General features: G+C 40.9%; 1 protein-coding gene across 1 annotated transcript in view; it reads left to right on the top strand.

Annotated features, from left to right (window-relative positions):
- Positions 1-4,558: 4,558 nt before the first annotated feature.
- Positions 4,559-26,084, top strand: part of RB1 (RB transcriptional corepressor 1) — a 195,775-nt gene continuing 174,249 nt past the window's right edge. The window contains exons 1-3 of the mRNA XM_075199696.1: positions 4,559-4,868; positions 12,728-12,845; positions 25,939-26,051. Coding sequence (XP_075055797.1) covers positions 4,801-4,868; positions 12,728-12,845; positions 25,939-26,051 — 299 coding nt within the window. The 5' untranslated portion in view covers positions 4,559-4,800. The remainder of the gene's footprint in view (positions 4,869-12,727; positions 12,846-25,938; positions 26,052-26,084) is intronic.

Raw genomic sequence — 26,084 nt, 5'->3', positions numbered from 1 at the left:
CAGCCAGAGAGAGCAGTGAGGGTAGAAAAGAGGAGCTTTGGGGAAGTTATGGGCCACTGATCAGGTTAGATAATGGTGGTTTCAAGGAGAGCTTGCACTCGGTGGGACTATCCACGATGGCATTCTAGCTACGCCGCCAGTGAAGAGTTCTTGTCTGTAAGAGTGTTTTTCTCTGAGGCTCCTTTATGTCTGAGTAGTTACCACTCAATCTCCATGCTATAAAAGCTCTGTATTTGGGCGAACAAATGGACCTTGGTGCAGGAGATCTGTCAAAGAATGAATGCTATTGGAACATCTCAGAGGCTACAGGAAACCATGGATGATGTGGCCAAAATGGAAGCATCACTTCTGCTTTTTCTTTTCTGATTTATTTCTAGAATGCAAACAATAGGGCATATTCAATTGTTGGACTTCCCTGCGGCGGTAAAAGTATTACCGTTATTACGGTAATACTAAGCCGGATTTCAGCTCGCAGTTCCCTGAGGCGCAAGCTGAAATCCAGCGTGAAAGGTACGCGCACTATTACCGTAATGACGGTAATAGTGCACATGCCGCGTTACTTTTGCCAGTAACGCTAACAATTGAATATGACCCAATGAGTAGAAACAGAGGGAAGATATAGTCCAGGCCAAACATGCAATGAACTGTCAGAACGCTTATTGCTCCTGGAACTTTGTGCCAAATGAATTATGTGGGTACCTTGGTATCTTTACTTTTTGTCATTATGTCCACCTGCGTAAGCCCAAATTTTCCTATCAGTAGCTGAAATACTTTCTTGCGTAGAAACCACTCTACTAGATAAACCTGTTTTTGATTGAGTTAATTGGCTATTACTTCTGTTTGCCTGCTACATATTAGGGTGTTCACATTTTACTCTGCCCAAGACATTATTATTGATACCTCTACCATTAAGGCCCTGCTTCCGATACTTCCTGCGCGATATATAAAGGGTACCACCATCTTGTTGTCTGAAAATATCCTGAGATACTTGCCTGCCAGATGAAAAAATGCTGAATTGCCTTCCACACTAAAAGGCAGAGGTTTTCTATGACTTCTTGAATTTGCCTTTGACTTCTCACTGGTGTTATAAAACCTCTGCCTTGCAATGTTTCTCAGCTTACACCTAAAAATGTTAGATTCTGAGATAGTCAAATTGAGTTCTGACTTTGTAGATAATACAGCTATGCTCTTTTAGCACTCATAATACCCGAGTTGCAGCTTGGAAAGAATCCTGCCTGGACCTTGCCAATATCAAGATGTCATCTAGACCATAGTGAAATTCTTTAATGCCCTAACTTTGCAATCACTACTACCAGGAATTTTGTGAATGTCCTCGGTGGTGTTGCCAGTCAGAAAGAAAGGCACTTGAACTGAAAATGTTGATTGAAAATTATAAACTAAAAGTTTCTGTTGTGATGGCCTGAATGGAATATGCATTCTTAAGGCCTACTGAAGTAAGAAAATCCTCTACTTCCATATAATTTTGAATGGATCTGATTGATTCTATTTTGGATTATCTGGTATCTATATACTTTAAGAAGTACCATAAGCCCTGCAGAGAAGGCTTCTCCCTAGAGAAGCTGATGTTTGCAAGAGGCCTCTCCTCTTGCGGGGCCAGGAGGAGAAAAAAAACAAAAAAACTTACCAATTCGGCAGCGCACGAGACCCAGCATCCGCCTCCCTTCTCACTGAATGTCGGGCGTGACGTCATCATGCCCAACTTTCAGTGAAAAGCGTCAGGAGAGAGGATGCTGGGTCCCAGGCACCGCCAAATTGGTAAGACAAAAGAAAAGACAGGAGAAATAGAAGAAAGAAGGTCAAGCATGGTAAGTAAAGAAATGGAGGGGAATGTGATAGGAAACAGCAATGGAGGGGCAAAAGAATGAAGGAGGGGGCAGAGCGAGGATGCAGAGGGGGCAGGGCGAGCATGCAGACGGGGCAGAGCGAGGATGCAGAGGGGGCAGGGCGAAGATACAGAGGGGGAAAATAACTATATATAATATAATTGAAAAAAAAATATAAAAATATTATTTTCCCTTGGATTTATGTGTATTATTATTGCATACAACTAAATAAGTATTTCTGTCCTGACCTAAATACTTATTATATTTTTTTGCCCCAACTACTTATAAAACAGGACCGCTCTGTAATTTATTTGGAGGGGTGCCTTGAAAAAATTATGGAGACTCTAAAGGTGCTGCGAACTGCAAAAGTTTGGGAACCACTGGGCTAAGGGATAAAACAATAAAACTAACTGTCTGACTCTCTTGTTTAGGACTTGAAAGAAGACGCCTCAATAAAGGAGTGGCCTTATATAATCTCCAGATATGTCTTTCCTGTCCTTAATCAAGTGAAGAGGCAGGTTAACCCTTTGGGATCCATCTGCAAGAGTTTTCAACATCAGACTTGTCTTTAACTTTTTTTAGTTAACATCGAGACTAGGCAGTTGTGACCACTGTCTTCCCTATCTTCCCAATTCTTTGTTCTGTGCAAGGAGACTGAAAGTTTGTAATTATGATATTGTTTTAGTGTACCATGTACAAATTATATTTAGAACACAATATCACCTACAAAGAGCCCTTATTTCAGTATGATTAACTATACAAACACAGATTTGTTTTCTTTTAATAAATTGTAATTAATTTATAGAATTTGAATTTTTAAGGTAAACATTAACATCTTCTTAGTTATTTCAATTAATTTGTAGTGTTATTTTATATAATATTTACTAAATGAATCAGCAGAAACTTACTTCCAACCACAGGCGCTTTCACACTGTATAAACAGACTGGGCAGCAATTAGTTTTACCTTCTGTAAGTTGATGCAATTTGAATTCAGTGAATAAAAATATTGTTTTAACCTCTAGAGAGTGAATATGCAGTTTGCTATATACTCTAGTAGCATGCCAGTCAATTGTGATTGGCTGAGCAGCTGTTGACCCTCTCAGGTAATTAAAGACCCAGTTAATTAAAGACAGTAACATTTTGCGCTACTGCTCATAGCACTAACACAAGGGGACCCATACTGTGGGTTTCCCTGTTAGCGTGACCAGCCCAGGTTTTCTATTACTGTTTCTGGTTATAGGTTTTAAGGGGGGGGGGGGTAATAAAACACTCAAATATATGGCAGTTATGATTATTAACTTCTCACCACTGTCAGAAGTATTTGATGATAAGTGCTGCATCTTTGCAAAGAACGCATCTATTCACCAGACATGTTGACAGTAATGTCTAACATATCTTTGCATCAGATGAATCTTTGCACTCACTAAAAATACAGATGAAAAATGCATTTTATACAAAGGCACATCTTAATCGCCAACTCTCCCGACCATGGCCTTATCTGTAAGGAGTTTGTATGTTCTCCTCATGTTTGCGTGGGTTTCTTCCGGGTGCTCTGGTTTGCTCCCACACCCCAAACACATACTGGTAGGTTAATTGGCTGCTAACAAATTGACCCTAATCTGTGTGACTATGTGTGTGTGTGTTAGGGAATTTAGACTGTAAGCCCCAATGGGGCAGGGACTGATGTGAGTGAGTTCTCTGTACAGCGCTGCGGAATTAGTGGCACTATATAAATAAATGGTGATAATAATAATAACTCTAAACGAGGCTCAACATACCTAAAAAGTAGAGGTATCAAAAAAGTATCATTCCAAGTCTTGTGTTCAGGACAGGACTAATTATGAAATGTTTTTATTGTAACTAGATAAATTATTTCATTTTTCAAAACACTAATTTAGTTTTATTTGGGATGTCATTCTAATAATAAATGAACAGATGCCTTCAAAGAAATAGAATATATACAAACTAGCTCTGTGGGTGCTTGAGGCACCCCCAACATTTGTGCTAACCATTTAATTTCACAATGCTATGTATGGCATGTTTTCATATTAAGACTATTTTATTATGCATGATATTATTACTGCGGAATTTGATAGATCCATTACTAAAAGTAAAATAAATACAATTACAATTGTCTCTGAGGTAGAATACAATCAACAATTAATTTCCATAGATATGGATGTAAAAAAAATATAGAGCCCTTTCCACAAAATTATTTTTGCATGTTCATTTCAACATTAATTTGATTTCCATTTCCATGAGACAAACTTTGTAAGTTAAAAGTTGTTCATATTGGGTTTCTACGTTAGTGGGATACATTGTAAATTATATAACTAGAATATTATGAAGTAAATTATGCTATTTAAGGCAATAAACAAATAAAAACCCTGTAAAATGAAGCGAGTAAATATCTACATCATCCTAATATATATGCCAGATGTATTTTGTACTATATTTTGGCAACCATACACTACAGGTATTATCGGCAAATTCTTATTGCTTGATGCACAGCTTACTGTATCAGATTTGGTGTAACTGTAAGCAATACAAAACTAATCTCCAGACCCTCGCTGCCCAAATCCAATATGGCGGCTGTATTATCAACTGGCCGCCTGGAGATATTTCTTTTTACTTCCGCCCATAGATGAGACGTCGCTATGGTTGCCTAGTAACATCAGACGGAAGTGATTTTTTTTTATTAATTTTCCCGCGGTTACACTGTAAACTGTGTAAAGGAAGCCGGCGGAAGATCCCACAGAGAGCGTAGTGGTGTGTGACATCTTGTGGATCCTTGTGTCCAGTACCCACATCCCGGGGCAGCTGAATACTTGCTCAGTGCCCGGAGAGCAGTGTATACGAGTACTGTTATTTCTGTTAATTAATCCCCCTGGATCTGCGGCTGTGGTGTGTCGCTCATACCCTCGCACTGTCATCACCCCCCTCCCGTCACCGGTAATGCCACCCAAAAGTCCGCGGAGAGGAGCCTCCAGCCGCCCCCAGGAGGAGCCCCCAAGCTCTGGCGGGTGAGTGGGTGATATAAAGTTGCCAACTGTCCCTGATATCCGGGAACAGTCTAATGTTCTTAAAGACTTGACCTGCCTTTATTATATTCTGTATATTGGACATAATTCTCTACGTTTTTATAATCTAGGATTTATTGGTTAATACTTCATGAAGGGGTATATTTAAGATTCAATAAATGACATTATAACCATGTTACATGAACATATCATGACTGGTATTGTGGTTTTATGAGGTCCACCCAACCAGTGTTGCTCAGTGGTTTTCATTTAGGACCCCAAAGGGGAGATAAAGGTTGGCGCAAGGTGGCGAAATGCGTCTCCGGAATAGTCTGAGAAGACACATAACCTCCTATGTTCTGACTGAAATCTCTGCTTATTTTCCTTTGGATTCCTTAGAGGTGCGCAGAAATTCTTTACTGTAATAGGTGGCAATATGCACATCTGAACTTTGGGGCGATGTTCAGCAGTATCTTGTGCTGAATTAATTCTGCCCCCAAGTGTTTGTGTATCTCTCCTCTGGAACCACAATTTGTTGCTATGCTATTGTTTGGTCCCCAGAAAAGATGGGGACGTCAAACAGATTTTGGGTTTTCATTTAGTATTCTGACCCATAGTTCGTGCACTTCTGACCTAGACTGACCTATGTATAGAAGTGTTAATAGAAATTTTGTTATAATAAGAACTTTTTGTGTTGTGTGATCGTGAAGGATGGGCCTATTGTAAATGCCAGGACAACATATTAAGCTGTCACGCAAAAGAAATACTTTTACTATGTGTCATCACAACTGTAGGTTAAAATCTTTAGTTAAAACAGGAACCACATTTAGATTAAACCAAAACAGAGCAATAAATAACAATTAGATTGTAGCCCAAGGTGTATAATTGTAATGTTGTTCTTACATAGCCGCTTACCTGTGTTCCCACTCAACAAATTCATTCTTCAAAATAGGTATCATTGACAGGTTTTTAGGTATCAAACATTCTTAATTAATCTAAGCTATTTATCAAATGTGTGATGGCCTTGAGTCCAGGATTGTCACAAAGCAGCCAAGTCCCTGCTCTTTCAGTTTAGGAAAGATTGTTCCTGAATAATATTTAAGTTCCAAGAATAACAGAATTTGCATTAAATGAGGGTTCATTATGTATTTACATGATCATTGGGGCACAATTTGTCCATCTATAGCTAGGTACACACTACAATGTCGTAGTCGTACTGGTCCAGTACTTTGACCATCATCTCCACCTCTCTTGGGCTAATTGGATTTGCTGTTAGCTCTTCTTGAGTATCTTCATCCCCAACCTTAACTTTTTCAACATTTTTTGGCCCTTCCAGCACCATTTCTGACTCAGTCTCCGTCTCCATAGCTGCAACCCCCATTGACACCTTCTCCTCACCCGCAACCCCCATTGACACCTTCTCACCCGCAACCCCCACTGACACTTTCTTCTCACTTGCCATCTTCTCACGCTCCTCGGCGCCAGACAGGCTCCTGTCATTTTATACACTCAGACATGGGCGTTCGTTTCTGTTGTGGACCAATCTGCGATGATGCCCGCAGAGAATGGAGCATTCCATTACATACGATGGGATTTTATTATAAGGGCATAATTATTGCATTGCACTTTACCAGTTAAATGTTTTTTCTAAATTTTATGTATGGTAATAAACTTCTATTTTATAGGAATGAATGAAGAGACAATGTTGCCTTCTCTTTTTATGCGGCTTTGGGTGTTAACTATAGTGAAAGCTCTGCCCCTTTATGCTAATGTCTTTGGTATATCGTTACATGCCCCGCAAATGATGCTTCAGTGTGTACGAAATTAAAATTATTGCTCACGACAACATGGCTGTAAAAAGTCGCTAACGGGACGGCCGCTCTTCCCTTCATCGTCTAAAACAAGGCTAGTGTGTATGCAGTCCATGGACCGAGCGATCGGACCATCGATCGCATGTAAAATCGATCTGCATAAAAAGTTGGTGGAAAATTCTGTAGTGAGTACCCAGCTTAAGCAGTATTGCAGGCATATCACTAGACAAATTAAGGATTTCAAAAGGTACTTTGTGTCCTTTCATCCAACTGATAAGGGGATAAGTTTAAACAATTACAACATTGGTACAACAGTCTCCACTAACAGGAAGGAGTAGAAAGTGAATTGCTGTGCTGTAGATAAACCAAGGTGTAAAGTAAAATCAAAACTAAAGGCCAAATACAGCGCTGACATTGGAGTAAACAATCATTATAAATCAAAAGCAATTAAAATAGTTTGTGACAGGATGCACTGTGAAGAAAATCTCGAAAAACAGAATGGTTCACTAAATAACACCTAGATATTTGTTCAAATCATTTTTAGCAGTTGCAATCTAATAACAAATCATAAATGCCAACAAAGGGATCCATCAAGCCTACCTGAAGCATTCCCTTAGTTTAGATTACGAGTTGTTGTCGTCATGGATCAGAAGATGGATGGGCTGTCATGATTGCTGGCTTCTAGAGAATTTACTCAGTATTCAGCTGTTTCTTTTTCTCAGGGATATCTGTAAAATATTTGCAAAGATATGCATCACAGCTCCTTTCATATGTATGGGAAATATTTATTTACGGCTAGGCAAAGCTTCTCGTCCTTTTTCATGAAATGTTGGGTAAAGATTTATATCTTGGGACATACTCTCCTCCATGGCTGGGGGCTTTAAGTGCTCTATGCACCTTATCAGTGAACAACCTCTGGCCAAACGCTACAATGTCAGTCACCTAATCCAGGACACCTTTTAGACTGAGGCTGTTCTGACCTTAGTTTTCCTCTAGTTTGAGGGCCAGGGCTGAATAATTAGTCCAGTGTTGTGCGCGTGTGTGCTTAGCATGACTCTCTGTACTGTACTTTCTAGAAGCACAAATCGGAAGTGTGGCTGCGTGGCAAATCAGAATATGAGATACATTTCACACTTAATTGTGCCCCTTCAGTAGCATTATTCATGTCCTCCTTCATGAAGCAGTTTATTTAGTCTGAAATTGCCGGTGATTGCCACTCTTAAGTGTGTATTTTCTACCAGTCACTTAGCTATGATTCAACAACAACTTGCGTTGGATTCTATTAAATATATGTTCACAACTATTTTCTTTTAGAAGGAGTACTCTGTATCCATAAGTGTGGAATGGCCATGGGGACTTACTTTGCTCCTTTGTTCTCTAAACTATATATGGGTTGATGGGAGGCCAGTACATTGTCAGGTACTGTTGACTTTGCAGAAGTTTTGGCTGATATCAACGACTCTACTATCTTACATAACAGATAAGTTCCAATAGCAGCTTGTAACTCAAATCTTTACATAGTCAGCTGACATGCGTATCTTTGTGGTTGGTGATACAGCTCTTCGAGATACACCGATACACTGTATAATTGTTTTGGATTGAAATTATTTGAACATACTTTTGCTGCCCACCAGTTTTCATAAATGTTCCCAATATGTGTTTACTTTTTATCCCCTACTGTTAAGCACTGCAGAGTATTGTGGCACTTTATAAATAAAGGATGATGGTAGTCCTCAATGACACTGGCTAGTTACATTAATGTTGGATACTGTACGTTTCCACATCCCCCAACTGCTCACATTCAATAAAATGGTTCAGGAGTGGTAAGCAAACGTCAGTTGGCCAATGCACTTTGATGCACTGATCATGCTTCAAAAAATTGCTTCTGTATTCACAGTTGCATGTCTTTCACATGTGACTCATTGCATCCGGAGAGGAGGATCAGGGGTGTTCACAGATGTAATACGGTAGTGACATCTACACACAAGTGACGCAAGCCCCTTAGAGATGCATCTGGCTTCCTGCTGATGGCATGCATCCTGACTCAACAAACTTGCTTGATTTGACAGACTCAGTTTCTATCCTCACACAATGATCAAGCTACCAGGTGACAGGTTTTGCTCTGCTACAGTGGCCCGAGTTCTGAGTGAGAGGAGATCACTTAGATTAGTGGCCTGGTTCTCGGGGGAGAGGACTAACATCCTGGTACTTGAGTGGCAGGATCCTTACACAATGACCAGATTTTGAGTGGATTCAGATACGCAAATATAATACAGCGAGGCTCTGAACCACACTTTGCTTGGGAGTCAAGCCATACTTGGCTCTGGATTACAATTAGTGTATTATCATAACGTACATATTAAACTGTAGCGGCCCTTAAGTCAATTAGGAGGAAATAGGCAAGTTCTAAGCTTTTGTTTTCTTATTGTCAGAAGGTCAGTGATCACTCAGCAGCAGGAGGTTCACATATAATCGGGAACACAGTAATAGGTCAAAATAAGCAAAGGATACAACAGCACATGTCTTATGTGGTAATAGGAGTTTGGCATTACAGACCCAGTTAACAGCACTAGGCCTGACAGGTTTTCCAGCACTTCACAGGAACCCTCTCTTGCTAGAAGACCAATTCAGACTGGGCTGTCATGTCTTATAAAAGTCTTAACCCTGCCCACATGTGTGAAGAAGGGGTGGAACTGTCAGTCTGAGGACTCATCCTCTTCCTCTCATGGGGCAAGTGAAACCGTTATCTGTCTGCTGGATATTGGTAATTTAATGCAGTGGATATGCTATTTGAACACAGTGGACATATTTAACTTGGAACAGCCAAATAAGCGTATGGATAATCCACCAAACGGTAGTATTTCATTGTTTTTCCACTGTATTTTTGGCTTTCAGTTATTAAATTATTTATTTATTGGTATGTAAGCTGAATTGGTATTAGTAACTATCTTAATAAACCAAGTAGGTTATATTACTTATTTCACTTTTGTGATTAATTTGGCTCGTTTTAGTTTTTGGCTAGTCAGACATCAAGGAGTAGTACACATACAAACAAATATTTAGGATGATTGTTTAGCAATCAATGAACATGTGTTTATTGTGTCTTTTCTTTAAATTACTGTATAATTTGTGTAAAATGTAAAGAAAAAGTATATGCTGGTGTCTTTTCTTTCAATTAAAATATAATTTAAAAGTTTTAATTATCCTAGGTTCACATTGCCGCCCGACAATTTTTTGCCTGGTGAACAGAGCCTCCCACACTGGCAAATTCCTGGGTCGACTGAGTTCACACTGAACCCGGATTTGCCTGGGACTCCTTGGCAACATCACAGGAGGAACTTTGATTGGCTCCTCTTGTGATGTTGTGTTTTTTTTTTGTTTTTTTTTAACGCAATACTGGCATCTAACCGGGTCGGACCTGGAAATAAAAATGCAAAATATTTAGGTAGATGCCGGGGACCGGTCACACTCAGCCTCGACCCTGGTTGACCCGCTCCGAGGACAGTGGCAGGTGGGGAGTTTGACTTGTGCGGTACACCTGTCAAACCGTAACGCAGGTGTCCTAAGGCGAGCTCAGGGAGGACAGAAACCTTCAGTGCAGCAGAAGGGCAAAACCTGGGTTTTTGAGGCAGTGTGAACAGGGTATAAGCTATGAGGCAGATTGATTCACCCCATAAAGGTGCAAGGAAAATGAGTGGAGATTTCTTACCGTATTAGCTGGCAGAAGGGCACAGTTGGACGTTGCTGTGATGTCCGGCAGCACAATTTTGGCCAATTGAATCTCGCCCTCTTTTAGGTATGTGCCATAGGTTGACTTCCTAGTATATAATATTCATAGTGCTTCTAACTATATCTGTATCTGCATATACTTTTCCTGTGCATAAATAAGTAAACGCATGTTTACCATAAAAAAGATAAAAACAAATGTTGTGGTATTGTCGTGGAAAAACAATAGCTTTCTTTACAGCTCTGTTACTCATTTTAGATCCAACGTAAAATATACACATTTGATATCTATATACTTGGAAGAGCTAGCTCATTATACATTTGTAAATTAATATGATTGTTTTAATTGTGTAAAAGATAACTCTAGAAGAGTCTTAGTGGTGTATTTTTCACTCGTGCCTATTTTTCTTTATATAAATGACTCCTAGTAAAACATGTATTCTGCTCCAAGAAAAACATAAAAACATTCATTTTATTGAAACAAAAAAAGTCAAAACCTATCACAAAAATGTTAAAATGTGCTTTGGAAAACCCATTTCACAGAATAATCACTCAAAATGCATGTAAAAAGTTCTCCACACAGCAGAACGTTACATCACAAAGTGCCGAATTACTGTCCATAGAAATCCTCAATAAGCTTTATTTTCAGTAACTTTAATAAATGTTCATTTGTTTCAATCTTAATATCTAATATATATAAGCCTAGCGTTAGTGTGTGTGTGTGTGTGTGTGTGTGTGTGTGTAAAAACTATTTTCTCAGAAAGGGCTCATCCAATTGACCTGAAATTTGGTATACTGACATTATTTGACAAAAAAATTAGAATAGTCAAGTCAGTTAACTTCCATCATCCCCCCTTCCCCCCGTGGGAGGGGTAGTAAAGGCTAAATTTACGCGTTGAGGGCTCAAACTCTTGACCGTGTGGGTATTTATTTACCAGAGCCTGTGTTTGGTCATGGACAATTGTATGTCGCATTTTCACGAGTACGGAGAAGCAGTGATGTGAAAGTGCAGATTATGAATACTGCCCTTCAAGGAAGACTGATTGAGCACAACGATAAGGTGTTTAGCAAAAACGTTGTGTATCGAGATGTTTTAGAACAGTAAGACGAAGGAGATTAAGGATGTGGCGATGGAGAAGAATGATGAGGTGGTGACATGTGGACAAAACCACGTTAAAAAAAGGGCGCTTACATAGGGAAGTAACGCTCTTCCCCTGAGGAGGCCTACCTGTTTGACAACTGTAGGTAAAATAAATTACACCTCCCCCTTCCCTCATACACACTTGTCCAAAAAAGATCAGTAGTGAAAACATTTTAATAGAACATATAACAGAAATAAATAAAAAAAATGAATACGTATTGTACAATGAATATTTTAGGACATCCCTGCGATTGACAAATAAAATGTACCTGATGGTTTTTATATAATTATTTATATACCCATATCTTTGCATGCATACCCACATCCATGTTGAGTTTTCAGAACAGCTGAAGTCGTTTGCACACATTTGTTGATATTTATAGATGTGTCTTTCATAAGCAGTAACTTGCATTTTAGAGTCTTGCTTAGGGGGGGCAATTTAGCAAAGGCCCATTTTGACCAAATTTTCTATTTTTTTTTTTTTTTTTCATTTCAGCGACTTGCAATTTACCTCATCTACTAAAGGCACATCGCCCTGTAAATCTCCACTCCTCCCTACCCCCCCACCCCCAACAAAAAATAAAATTTAAAAAATACTACACGTTTTGCAATTATAGAAATCATTGATTGCCCTTGTTCTCCACTTCACAATGAACAATCTATTAATGGCACAATTTGCAAAAATAATCCCAATGGTTTCAGACAGTCCGGATTACCTAAACACAGTGAGATTTCTTATTCATTTTAATGGTCATTGCATTGTAGTGGGTGCAGAAAGCCCATCGAAATGCATTGCTGATGGAAAATAATTGGGAAATGCTCTGTGAAGTGAATAATAATGGTAAAGAAAAATAAAATTAAAGAAATGCTACCGTGGATATACAGTTTCCAAAAAAATTGCTTGTGATTTGCTGAGCATTTACTATTCATTTGTATTGGAAATGCATTTTAATGGGCTTTACTGTATTAAGGTTCATTGCCTAGTCAAGTGAATACTGCAAGTAAAATATCTGCATTGAACATAAACAGATTTTTTAATAGATTGGAGATTTATGGTCATTTTAAATCTTGAACAAAGTAAACATTTGACAGATATCATCCATTTTGTCTCTTTGCCATGTTTGTACCATACAGATTCATGACTTTTGTTTTTCAATTTTACCTTTCTCTTTTCTATTTGTCAGAAATGAAATAGGTGATCCAGACTTTGCCTCTTTGTGTGCGAAACTAAGTGTATCTGAACTTGTCAGCACGCGAGCATGGCAAACGTATGAAAAACTGTTCAACTCGGACTGGTCATTGGTAAGTGTCACAAACGAGAAAATCTAGCTATTTTTGTGTCTAAATATCTATCTTGAGAAGTTATGTCAACAATGGTATCTTGATGATCTAGATGAAAATGTAATGCTGTCACTTAACCTTTTTTTTTTTTTTCCGTTAAAAGACAAAAAAGGTCTTTTTGGTAAATTTGTTTACATTGTTTCTCAAACTATTTCAGTTGCCTGCCATGTTTTAGTTGGTATTTTGTCTGCATCATTGCTATGTAACATTCTACTGAATGTTACAACTTGGTATTCTGAGATGTGTAGGGTGTTATATAAAATGGTTGGGACATTAATAATTAGCAGAGGTACTGTATCTGTGTTGTGGGGTTCTGTGTGTTGTATAAGAGTATGATTACACTGTGGGGATCTTTTATTATGAGGGATTCACTTTGCTGAAAGGTCCTCGGTGCCCAGAACTGGTGAAATGTGTTATCTTTATCATGTAGGTGACTTTCTCCGTTGAGGAGAAAGCAAATGTAAGATTTCAGGGAAGAGATGTGTGGTGGATCTAGTTGTTACCAAGATTTAGTGTTTATGCATTAGGTGCAGCTGGGATGTAAGATGCTAGATTCGCTGAGTGTTTATCCATGTCCTGATGGGGGCAGCAGCGGAGGATAGTCCAGGGGTCCTTAGAAATATAACACAGAAGAAGTAAGGAGAGGAGATCATGGACCCCGTTCCAAAATCTGGATATTTTGTATGTAGGAACGTCCCCGTCCACACTCCTTCCAGCAGTTAGAGGTGGAGTAATTGTACACTATTGCTAGCTTCCGTAATATACTTTTATATGCATTTTGGTTTTTCAGGGTTTATATTGAACTGGCAGTTGTTGTTTTTTCTAATTTCTCTAATTCTAATTGTTTGCCAGTAATCCTATTCAGATGAGGGCCTAAAATTCCCCTCCCACTCCCTCTCATGTCTGATCTGGGTCCTAGGACAGAATCAAGCAAGGGTGTATACATCATGCCTTTTCATAAAAGTGAAGAGATATACAACTTTTCAAAATAGGTCAATTCCCTGAAGACCTGGCCCCTCTGGAGCATCACTCTAAAATTTCTTAACTGGATGTATGCAAAAAAAATTTGGTTTAAACTTTGGGTACTTGTTTTTGTAGCGCTTCAAGAGGATAGCCAGGTACACCTGTCAGAGCGATCAGACACAAAACTTCTTAAGCACGGTGGCTTAGTGTTAGCACTTCTGCCTCACAGCACTGGGGTCATGAGTTCGATTCCCGACCATGGCCTTAATCTGTGTGGAGTTTGTATGTTCTCCCCGTGTTTTCCTCCCACACTCAAAAAACATACTGGTAGGTTAATTGGCTGCTATCAAATTGACCCTAGTCTCTGTGTGTGTGTGTGTGTGTGTGTGTGTGTGTGTGTGTGTGTGTGTGTGTATATTAGGGAATTTAGACTGTAAGCTCCAATGGGGCAGGGACTGATGTGAGTGTGTTCTCTGTACAGCGCTGCAGAATTAGTGGCGCTATATAAATAGATGATGTTGACCCAAATTTGGCGTTGGGTATGCGATATGCCTGGAGTGAAATCGGGCTTATCCCATCCCAAAGCAGGATGGGTGAAAGTAAGGTGTTAGGCTGGCTTTACCAATGTGTCAAATGGTCAAAAAGTGCAGAGTGGGAAAGGGTTTCTCAGGGATCCATCTGTATTATTTAGGACGGCCCCAAATACTAGAAAAGGAAGCAAGCTTAAGGTATTTGGCCTCTTATGTCTACCCAGAACAGTGTTGAACGAGGGGCATAAGATACTGTAATTTGGTTTAGATGAGCAGCCTAATACACTTTAACGTCTAGGAAGTCTCTGCCTTCTCACTTTGTATGTTTTAGTAATGGTAGTCAGATCTGGGGTGTTTTTTCTTTATATCAGATAAATTTTCGAGACATTTTTGGATGGTTAGAAACTCTGAAAGTGAAAGTCTTGCTTATCAATGATCTTACTCTAGGAGTAAAGATCTGTTTTTATTTTTTTTTTTTTTTTTTTTTTACATTGATTTGGGATGTTATATTTTGCCTCTCCTGGAGGGTAGGTACAGTATCATGGACTCTGATTTTAAAATATAAATTTTTCACCCTGACCATGCACTACAGGTATCCATAATTTTGAAGAGATCGGGGAGAGATATTCTTGGCTGTTGGAGAGACTAGAACTTTATTAGCAAATAATGATAGTTTGCTTTCTCCCGCTTTTACACCATGTATATCTAGGGATGCTTTAACCTTTGCTCTAGTAATAATAGAGCCTCTAGCAGCGACTATTAAAGTGGAAAGGGGACATCTTTTTCTAGTACCAGTTTTTTCCCCCCCAATGTTTATTTATTGACTCTCAAAATGGTACAAGGAAATTACTGGTAGTGCCACATCAATAAGTTTAATTTACAGACACAATCAACAGCAGTATGACTTTTAAAGTAAGCAATAACTAATAATCGTGTAGGTTACAACAAATTTTTGGGTATAAGAAAAAGGGTTGTCAGGGAGAAAAGGAAAGGGAGGAACAGCGTGTCTAGGACAGTTAAAGAAGAAAGAGAAAAACGAGGAAGAAAAAGGGACAGAATGTTTAGTAAAAAGAGAGCGAATGTGTAGGGAGGATAATCAAGCATCCCAAACCTTGTCGAAGGACCTGGAGCAGTGCTTGAGAATACTAGTCATGAATTCCATATGTTGAATGTGCCTGGCAGGGTAGGAGGAATAGATTGTTTCCAGTCAGAAACAAGTTGACAAGGTGGCCAAACAAGTTTATTTTGATGTGTGTCGGAGGGGACGGCAACAGGTAGTAGGAAAATGTATCCTCTAGAGCAGTGTTTCCTAAACCCTAACAGTGCAGGTTTTCCAGGTGACAAGTAACATAATTATAATTATACCCACCTTGTATGGTGGAATGTTCCTTCTAAAGAACATCCCCACTAACATCTATCCAAGGTATCCGGGAGCATCTTTTAAGCCTTGTAGGGATATAAGACACATTTTTTTTTTTTTTTTATTCCCCTGAAATATATTTTTATTTAAATTGGAAAAACAAGCATATAGGTCATATCTGAAGCACAATGTACATAACATTATACGCCATCATACAGTTGAAAAGCATAGCGACACCTGGCCAGTATGGAAGCCTGAATATGTAACAGCAGTGTATCTGAAACTTATAGCTTAATGGCATATACCATATAGACAGGCAGGGTAAAGACATAATGAGGGGGGGGGGGGGAATGCTGAGTATTCGTGTGCGTGTGTACATAAAATATATATATATATATATATCCCCCTCTTCTCTCTCGGCCTCTCTTGTTCCGTCCTCGCCTGGTTCTGCTCCTACCTTGCTAACCGCTCCTTCTGTGTCTCCATGTCTAGCTCTTCCTCCACCCCCTCACCTCTCGGTAGGAGTCCCCCAGGGCTCTGTCCTCGGCCCCCTACTCTTTTTCGCTCTACACATCCTCCCTAGGTGCCCTTATCTCCTCCTTTGGTCTTCAGTATCACCTTTATGCTGACGACATTCAACTCTACATTTCTTCTCCTGATCTCTCTTCCTCCCTCCTCTCTCGTGTATCTGACTGCCTCTCTGCCATCTCCTCCTGGATGTCCCCCGCTTTCTCAAAATGAACATCTCTAAAACCAAATTCATTGTCTTTCCTCCCCCTAGACTCCCCTCCCACCACAACCTCTCTATCGTTGTTAATACCACCACCATCTCTGTCACCTAACTTCGCTGCCTGGGTGTCATTCTCGACTCCTCTCTCTCTTTTGCCCCCCATGTCCAATCCCTTGCTCAAGCCTGTCGCTTCCAACTGCGCATCATCGCCCGCATCCGACCCTTCCTCTCACAAGACGCCTCCAAAATCATCATCCACGCACTCATCTTCTCCCGCCTCAACTACTGCAACCTTCTCCTCACTGGCCTCCCCCTCTCTCATCTCGCCCCCCTCCGCTCTGTACTCAATGCGGCTGCTAGACTCATCTTTCTCTCACGCCGCTCCTCCTCTGCCTCCCCTCTCTGCCATGCCTTACACTGGCTCCCCATCCCCTACATAATCCTCTTCAAACTCCTTATCACCACTTACAAGGCTCTCTCCCAGTCTACTGCTCCCTATATCTCTAACCTCCTCACCATTCACACTCCTGCCCGATTCCCTGCGCTCTGCTAATGACCGTCGCCTCTCCTCCACTCTAGTTACCACTTCCCACTCCAGAATCCAAGACTTTGCCCGAGCTGCCCCCCTGCACTGGAATGACCTCCCTTGCTCCATCCGTCTTGCTCCCAATCTGTGCTCCTTCAAACGAGCACTTAAAACTCACCTGTTCCTCAAAGCTTATCAACCATCCACTTAACCCCTCATCTACTCTGCTCGCTATTCCCTCTCTCCCCTGGCATCACTAGCTCCCTCTCGTGCCTGATTTGTCCACCCTCCCTTAGGATGTAAGCTCGTATGAGCAGGGCCTCTCTTCCCTCGTGTCTCCATACCTGTTCTTCTGCTCTGTCCTTACTCCATATGTCTGACCTGGAGTTACTGAAGCATTTGTACTTTGTGTTTATCGTTCTGTACTGTTTAACCCTGTATGGTCTACTACTTGTACAATGTACGGCGCTGCGGAAACCTTGTGGCGCCCAACAAATAAATGATGATAATATATATATTATGCCCCGTTATATTCCCAAACTCAGTGGATTGATTCTCAAGGAACCACTGACGTGTCGGAAAAAAACAGAAAAAGCTCTGTACTCTAATGAAACACACACACCATAAACTCCTGGCTAGGGAGATGTAGTGGACGATAAAGAGGAGAATTTGGCTGATTCTGTGAATGTTAACCAGGGGCCCCAAATTGCATAGTATGTTTCAAATTAGTCTGCTGCTGAGATAAGCTTTTCATCCATAGACCTATAGAACTGTGGGAGGTGGGAGGTGGACCTCCATTGAATCAATATAACTGTTTTTGCTGCTAATATGAGGAATTTCAGTAGGAATTTTTTGAAGCACGATAGAGGCATGTTTGTTTTGTTAAGGAGCCAAAATGAAGGGGAGTCAGGGATCGGCCTGCCTAAGATTTTCTGAGAGAGAGTTATCACTCGACACCAGAAGGGCTTCAGTATGGGGCATTCCCACCAAATATGTAGTGGGGAGCCGGAACCTTGCATACAACAGGAACTAGAGACCCCTTGATAACTTTTAGCCAAGTGTGTAGGCAATCTGTACCACCTAGTAAGAACTTTTAGTAGGTTTCTAAGATCGAGACACTAGTTGAGTAAGCATGCGTCATTTGAAACACTTTTGTCCAGTCAGAGCCCCGAATCTTAGCTCCTAGGTCAGTTTCCCACTCACTAGTGAACCTTGGCAGGGAGCTGAAGAAATGTTCAATCAGGAACTTGTACATGATAGAGAGCGAATGGGGAGGACAGCGTGGCATACAGCATAAAGTCTCAAACTCTGTAAGCGTCCTAGTGATGTCCTCCCTAGGAAAACCAGATGTCAATAGTTGTTTAATTGAAGGTATCTCGTCTCCAAACTTAAGCATCAGGTAGCTCCCATGTAGACTGAACTTCTGCAAAGGGAAGCACGCCAGCCGTACCCACCAGCAGGCCGACGCGATTGATCCTTGTCGGCACCCAGAGTTTAAAGGCCACCGGCGTGAAACCTGGTGGAAATGGCGGATTGTTAAACAGGGGAGTTGATGGTGAGATTGGAGAAGAAACATGGGTAAGGGATCTAAATTTACTCCACCCCATTATGGTAGGTCCTATGGTGGGGTGTGTAACCATGGGTAGACTAGTGAGCCAGGGGAGTGTAGCGATAGAAGGGAGAGAGGATATCTCAATCTTTACCCATTGTTTGTCAGCTGTCGAGTTAGTCCACTCCATAATCCTACTCAACATCGCTGCATCATAATAAGGGAAGTGGGAAGCTGGAGGCCCCCAGTTGTCTACGTCTGTATAGTACTTCATGTATAAACCTAGGGCGTCTCCCACTCCATACAAAGTCACAAATCAATCATGGAACCAGGTGTCGGGAATATGGATCGGTAGTGTCTGAAAGATGTAGAGTCATCGGGGTAGTACATTCAGTTTAATAGTAATCTGTTCTATCCAGGAGAAATTGTTATTTCGCCACTCTCAAGTCAGCCCGAAGACAGCCCAAAAGTATCTTAAAGTTGATATCAAACAGGCAGGAAAGATCATTTGAGAGCACCACACCTAGATATCCAAGTTGGGAAGGGTGCCAAACAAAAGGGTATTTTTGCTGGAGGCCCTCCACCATAGGGGCAGGAACAGTGAGTTTAAGAGCTAATGACTTGGTGTAGTTAATTTTAAAATTAGATAAGGTTCCGAAGTGCTGAAACTGAGTGACCAGGTTAGGGATGGAGACTACGGAGTTGGTGACTACTGCCAGGAGGTCATCTGCGAATAAGGCAAGTTTGTGTTCCACGTCGCCCACCTGAATTCCAGAGATATCCGGTTTGGCCCAGAGGGCTCTGGCCAAAGCCTCCATACATACAACAAATATAAGAGGGGACAGCGGACACCTCTGCCTGGCACTATTGCCTATTGTTACTGGTTCCGACCAATCGCCATTGATTTTAATGCAAGCAGTATACTGTTGCTGGTATAGAGCTAGGATTCTATGTAGCCCTATGGGGCCCAAACCTAAGTCTTCCAGGAGACTTCTCTTAAAGGGCAAGCTCACCTGGTTGAAAGCCTTCTCCACAACGGTGGACAACAGTATTGATGGGCATTGCTAAACGTAAGACCAGGTGGAGCAAGTCTATTAGTTTTCCTGTGCGTCTTGGCCCTGAACAAACCCCACCGAATCGGAGTGAACCAGGTTCGGGAGCAGAAAGTTTAGCCTGTTGACTATAAGTTTTGTGTATAACTTGATGTCCACGTTCAGCAAGGAGATAGGCCTGTAACTCGGGCACTGTGCCAGATCCTTCCCTATTTTGAATCACTGTAATGTGTGCTTCAAGAGTTTGTGTGGAGAAGAAGAATTTTAGTGAAATAGAATTAAAAGCTGGCATTATTATGGGTATCGACTTGTCCTTGAAAGTTTTGTAATATGAGATTGAAAAACCATCAGGACCTGTGCTCTTGCCCCATGGCGTGGATTTGATTGGTTCTGCCAACTCCCCCCACCTCCCTCAGTGAAGGGTTGCTCCAGTGTGTGTTTGTCCGAACTCGAGAGAGTGGGGAGGTTTATCTTCTGTAGGTAGGAAGAGATCTGGGATTGTCTTGTAGTCAGGTCTGTCCTAGAGTCGCAGTCATTAAGGTTGTATAGTTTAGTGTAGTAAGCGTGGAAAGCTGCGGCTATCTCTGAGGTGAGTTTGTGTTTTCAGCCTCCGCCATCTTTAATTGTGGCGATATAGGCCTAAGCCCTCTGCCGGTGTAGTGCCTTTGCCAGCATGACACCAGGTCTATTACCCCACTGAAAAAAAGTGGTGGCGGCACTTGCGAATCCAATTTAACCTTATCATATAGTAGTTAAGCTCTGTCCTCACCTCCGTCAGCTGAGTCAGTGTGGATTCAGTCAAGTTGGATTTATGAGGGGTTTCTAGGTTTCTAATCTATTGGCGTAAGCGGTCTCAGTAAGCTATGTTTTCTTTCTTTTACGAAGGAGCCCAACTCCATAAGTTTGCAGCGTAGGAAGCACTTATGGGTTTCCCACACAATGACTTTGGAAACGGCAGGAGTGTCATTGTATGCAAAATAGTCTGCTAAAGCAGATTCCAATTGAGTCCTACAGTATAAGTTCTGAAGAAGTAGAAGTTTAAGTCACCAAGAGCACTTCCTAGTCAGGGATTGGGTAATTTGGACAGTCATAGATATGGGGGCATGATCAGTCTAGATCATTTCTCCAATGGAGGTTGTCGAATGCATAGGGAGGAATCTGTGCGAGAGGAAAAGGTAGTCGATGAGAGATTAGACACCATGTGGGTGAGAGTTCAGACTCTTTTCTAAAACCTGATCAAGGAACAATGGTTGACCTTGGTTAGGGACATATAAATTTACAAAGGTGTATATTGTATCAAAAAATAATAGACACTTGACCAGAAGTGCTCTCCCCTCAGCTATTCGGTGTCTCTAATAGTCTGAGAAGGGAAGCCGTTTAGAAAGCAGGGTGGCGACCCCCAGGGTCTTCCCCTCTCTCTTATTGCTATAATATGTAGTAGGGTAGTAACAATCAGGAAACAGTGGGGCTGAACACTGCTTAAAATGGTTTTCCTGAATAAAGGCCATGTCTGCACCAGCCTGTCGCAGTTCTCTCTGAGTACGTGACCGCTTCTCAGGGAGTTTTAAGACCTTTTGCGTTAATGGAAACTAATTTAAACTGCGCATTCATGGAAGGTGCGTGTCTTCAGGTATAACACTTCTGGTGACAGCAAAACAATGTAAATGACCGAAGGTCAGTAGAAGATATGGACCAAACCTAAGAGTGAGGTGAAAAGAGACGTATGAGCAGAAAAGGGGGGTTAGTGGGTGTCGGATGGGAGAAACATAAAAAGGGAAGACAAGACAGCCAAATTAATATACAGGCAGACCAACAAAGAGTTGTATCGAAAACCGCTCTAGAGAGATGGGTATGGAGAAGCCGTTTCCATCTCTTGACAAAAAACTCCTGCGGTATGGAGGGAGTTAGTAACAGTAGCAAACAGCAACATCAAAATAACATAAGTGTAGACAAAGTAAAAGTAATGCAGCATACACCTACAATTAGTAGATGTCCAGTAGAGGTGTCCAGGGGGATCCAAACCAGATAGAAGGTTGAAATACAGCTAAACTGCTGTGAGTGATGGGCTTAGGCTGACTCCTAAATGAGCGCGCTCTCCCGGTATGTCCCTAAGAATCTAATCCTCTTCTGCGGAGAAGCAAATAAAACTACAAATATATAAGATAAGAATAAGCACAACTATATCAAAACATAGTTTGAGCTCAAAGTGACATTTCACTACAGGCCGATCCATGTGTTCATGCAAGTGTCAAGTGACCACCGGCAACAGGAAAGCTGTAGTGTCAGTGTGTCCGTCTCTTTGGGGTGTCCCCTCCTGTCTTTGGTCATTGACTAACAGCGCAGGATGCAGTAGCTGAAAAGAGGAATGGAGGCTGTCGGGTGAAGTGCTGCGTGTTAGCGGGCTGCATTGTCACATGTCACATCCCCCCCCACAGGATGTGTTAAGCAGCCATCTATTGAAGTCAGGGCCTGTCACACATAGTCTCTCTAGGAGAGTCAGTGCATTGTCCCAGTGTATATAGTATGGGGGAGGACTGGGGCTGCATTTCAGCAAATGGAGTTGGGTATTTGGTCAGGATTAATGGTGTCCTCAATGCTGAGAAATACAGGCAGGTACTTATCCATCATGCAATACCATCAGGGAGGCTTCTGACCCCAAACATACAGCCAAGGTCATTAAGTACTATCTTTATCATAAAGAAGAAGAATGAGTCCTGGAAGTGATGATATGGCCCACACAGAGCCCTGATCTCAACATCATTGAGTCTGTCTGGGATTACATAAAGAGACAGAAGGATGTGAGAGAGCCTATATCCACAGAAGATCTGTGGTTAGTTCTCCAAGATGTTTGAAACAACCTCCCTGCCGAGTTCTTTCAGAAACTGTGTGCAAGTGTACCTGGAAGAATTGATGCAGTTTTGAAGGCAAAGGGTGGTCACACCAAATATTGATTTGATTTAGATTTCTCATCTGTTCATTCACTTTTCATTTTGTTAATTGATAAACATAAACTGTTAACACGTCTGTTTTTGAAAGCATTCTTACTTTGCAGCATTTTTTTCACACCTGCCTAAAACTGTTGCACAGCACTGTGTAAAAACTGCTACTCATCACAAATCGGACCTACGAAACGCCAGGTGAATCTGCTAGTTAACTATTACCTATGAAAATGAATAGGGAAGACGTAGAATACTAATGATGCACTATATTATAATTAGATTTCCAGTGTGCGTGTTACATTTTGGGGGGGAGGCATAGGGCTTTTTTGGTCTTATAAGTTAAAATAAAAACATCAGTTTCCCAAGTGAAGCTTCAAAGAGCCTGTGTGAGCAGCAGATCAACACAAGAACTTCCCCACGCTGCTTCCCACGTCAGAAAACCTGTATTTATATGGCAAGGGGAGGACTGTTGATGAAATAAAGGAGAACATAACACAGACGGTGCACAATTACAATGGTAGAGATTCATTGGTATTTTGACCTCTCATCTCCCTTTGTTTTCTCTCCCTTATGACCCTCTTCTTTTTCCCCTGGGGTCCTGTCTTCTATACCCTCACTTGTCTAAAATAAAATCTAAACCAAATTCTATGAAGGTTTTTGTTTGTTATATTTATTTTAACAATACTGGAAAAGCAGAAAAAGACTAAATAAATCATCATCATCTATTTATTTATATAGCTCCACTAGTTCCACAGCGCTGTACAGAGAACTCATTCGCATCAGTCCCTGCCCCATTGGAGCTTACAGTCTAAATCGCGCGCGCGCACACACACACACACTCTAATATCAGCCAAGTAACCGACCAGTATGGAGTGTAGAAGGAAACCAGAGCACCCGGAGGAAACCCATGCGAACACTGGGAGAACATACAAACTCCACACAGATAAGGCCATGGTTGGTAATTGAACTCATGACCCCAGTGCTGTGAGGCAGAAGTGCTAACCACTATGCCTCCGTGCTACCCATGAATAAATACAGATTTCACCCAAAATATGTACATTGAAAGTGGGAAACACTAATTATAATAATTTCAGATTGGCTAGCTTTGCAGCCTCATAGCGCTGGGGTCCTGGGTTCGATTCCAACCAAAGTCCTATGTGTGTGTGGAATTTGTATGTTCTCCTCGTGTTTACATGGGTTTCCTCCTGGGTGCCCAAGTTTCATCCCACAGTCTAAAACCATACCGGTAAGTTACTTGGCTTCTGACAAAATGGACCTTTGGTTTGAGTTTTAGAGAATTTAGAATGTAAACTCCAATGGACATGGACTGAATGATTACATATGCAAATAAACAATTATATATGGTTCTTTTTAAATATTAAATAATCCCAAGAATAAACTTGTTCAAAAAGGTTTTCTTTTATTAAGTAACCTTTTTGGTCAATCCAAAAGGTAGAAGAAACATATGTAACAGATTCCTTTATAATTTCCCAGTTGTAAGAAATCTGCAAAGATGATAAAGCCACCTGAGATGGTTGCACAGGCATATTGTCAAACCTGTGTGATAAGTAAATGGACCTGGATCTTAATCCTGCTGTGGCAGTCTGTGAAGATGCAGGATAGCTTTCTGTACTGGCCCTCTCTCTCTCCAAGAGTCTGTAGGTTTCATCAACCGTTTCAGAGTCAAGCTCAGATGTCTGTTGAGTGGTTGGGGAATTTCCTGCATTTCCAGTGGGTTTGAAAAGTGGACATGTTGCCTATAGCAACCAATCAGATTCTAGCTACCATTTTGTGGAATGAATAACTAGAATCTGACTGGTTGCTATAGGCAACACCTCCACTTTTCAAGCCTGATGGAAACTCGCAGCTTGATAAAAAATTTACTCCCAGGTCTTCAGAGCAAGGACATGTGCGAGACATTGCAGGGCTGTCCTTCCTCCTGCAGATCGGGCCTTTCTTCAGACAGACTTTGTGTTTGCTGTTTAGGTCTCCATAGCAGGGGAGATCGAACACACCTGTAATGCTTTCAAGTAGAGCCTCTGTGTCTGATCTGTCCTGCCACAGAGAGCTGTGATGAAGATGAGAAGTAGAGGTCCTGCCTACGTGAGAGTGTCGGCATCCTGTTAAAACAGAGCATATGGTGGAGATATTGGGAGAGACCCCTCAACCACCCAAGTACTATTATTGGAAAAGGGAGGTGTGTTGTTAAATTCTTTTGAAGTCTGCCTCAGCCAACAGCTGTACTTTACATTCTGTGAGTAGACTAGCATTTAAAGTAGTTTTCCAACTTTCTAGGCTGGAGCAAATTCTGCTTCCTGGCAATCTTAAAATGTAGATTTGGGATTTTGAACAAATGGATGTTTCCTTGCAGCTGAGTGTACAGAGAAAAACATTAACATAAATCACAAGGAGTTACTCAGCTGCTGTTCCCTGATAGCCTAGCTGCCAAATGCTAGTGTTAGCTGTCTGTGAGCACAGCTACTCTGCTATAACAGATAACAAAGATGGTATATAAAACCAACCTAGCTTTTAGGGAAATCGATATACAATATGCTCTGATTAGTATAGCATGCGTGCAATAGAATAATCCCTTTTCCCCAAAAATTTTCACCATACATAGATCACATAATTCTTTCAGTTATACAGATTTTATTAGCTGCTTTATGCTTATTGTTACGTTTATGGCTTTCAAAAAATATTTGTGAGATTGCGATCTGGTCTGATATTTGATGTTTCAATCCATGTCATTTTATTTTTGAGCTGAAAACAGAAACGGTCCATAATGCAACATTTTATTTCAATCAACAAAATCATAAACGTCTGCAATCATTCTTTTAATGACAAGTATTTGCACTGTAGGTTGTTTGTATTGGTCCCGAATGTACATTTATTGTAGAATAACAGTAAACACAATTTATGAAATGTATTTTTTTATTTTTATCCCTGTAGTAGCCCACACTGATTTTCTATATAGGAACACACTAAGTTTTATTATAATTTGAATCTTCAATCCAAACAAGTGGGAAGTACTAATATACCTTCTAGACAAGTGTTTCCCAAACTCAGTCCTCAGGGACCCCTAGCAGTGCATGTTTTCCATATCTCCTTGCTAGAGCACAGGTGTATCCATTACTGACTGACACATTGTAATTATACCACTTGTGGATCTGCTACAATGTGTCAGTCAGTAATGATTACACCTGTACTCCAGCAAGGAGATATGGAAAACATGCACTGTTAGGGGTCCCTGAGGACTGAGTTTGGGAAACACTGTTCTAGACAGAACTTTGTTCCTTAGTCGGAAGCATTTTAGTAGTTGGTTTACTCATTGCAATCTGTTGGCTTAATTGAGTGAGTGTTGTATTGTGAAGGTTATGAAGCTAATATGTGTTTGTTTTTTTGCAGAGGGACACTATAAAGAAAATTGAGTCTTTGGGTCTTTGTCTTTTTATTGCTTCTGTCAACTCAGATGAAATGACTTTCACTTTTACAGAACTATTACGGGCGTTGGATATAAGGTAGGTTTTTACTTGCATGCTGTTACGCCTCCA

This window comes from Mixophyes fleayi, chromosome 2, assembly GCF_038048845.1.
Source record: "Mixophyes fleayi isolate aMixFle1 chromosome 2, aMixFle1.hap1, whole genome shotgun sequence".
Classification (NCBI taxonomy): Eukaryota; Metazoa; Chordata; class Amphibia; order Anura; family Limnodynastidae; genus Mixophyes; species Mixophyes fleayi.
This window is presented reverse-complemented; position numbering and strand designations above follow the sequence as displayed.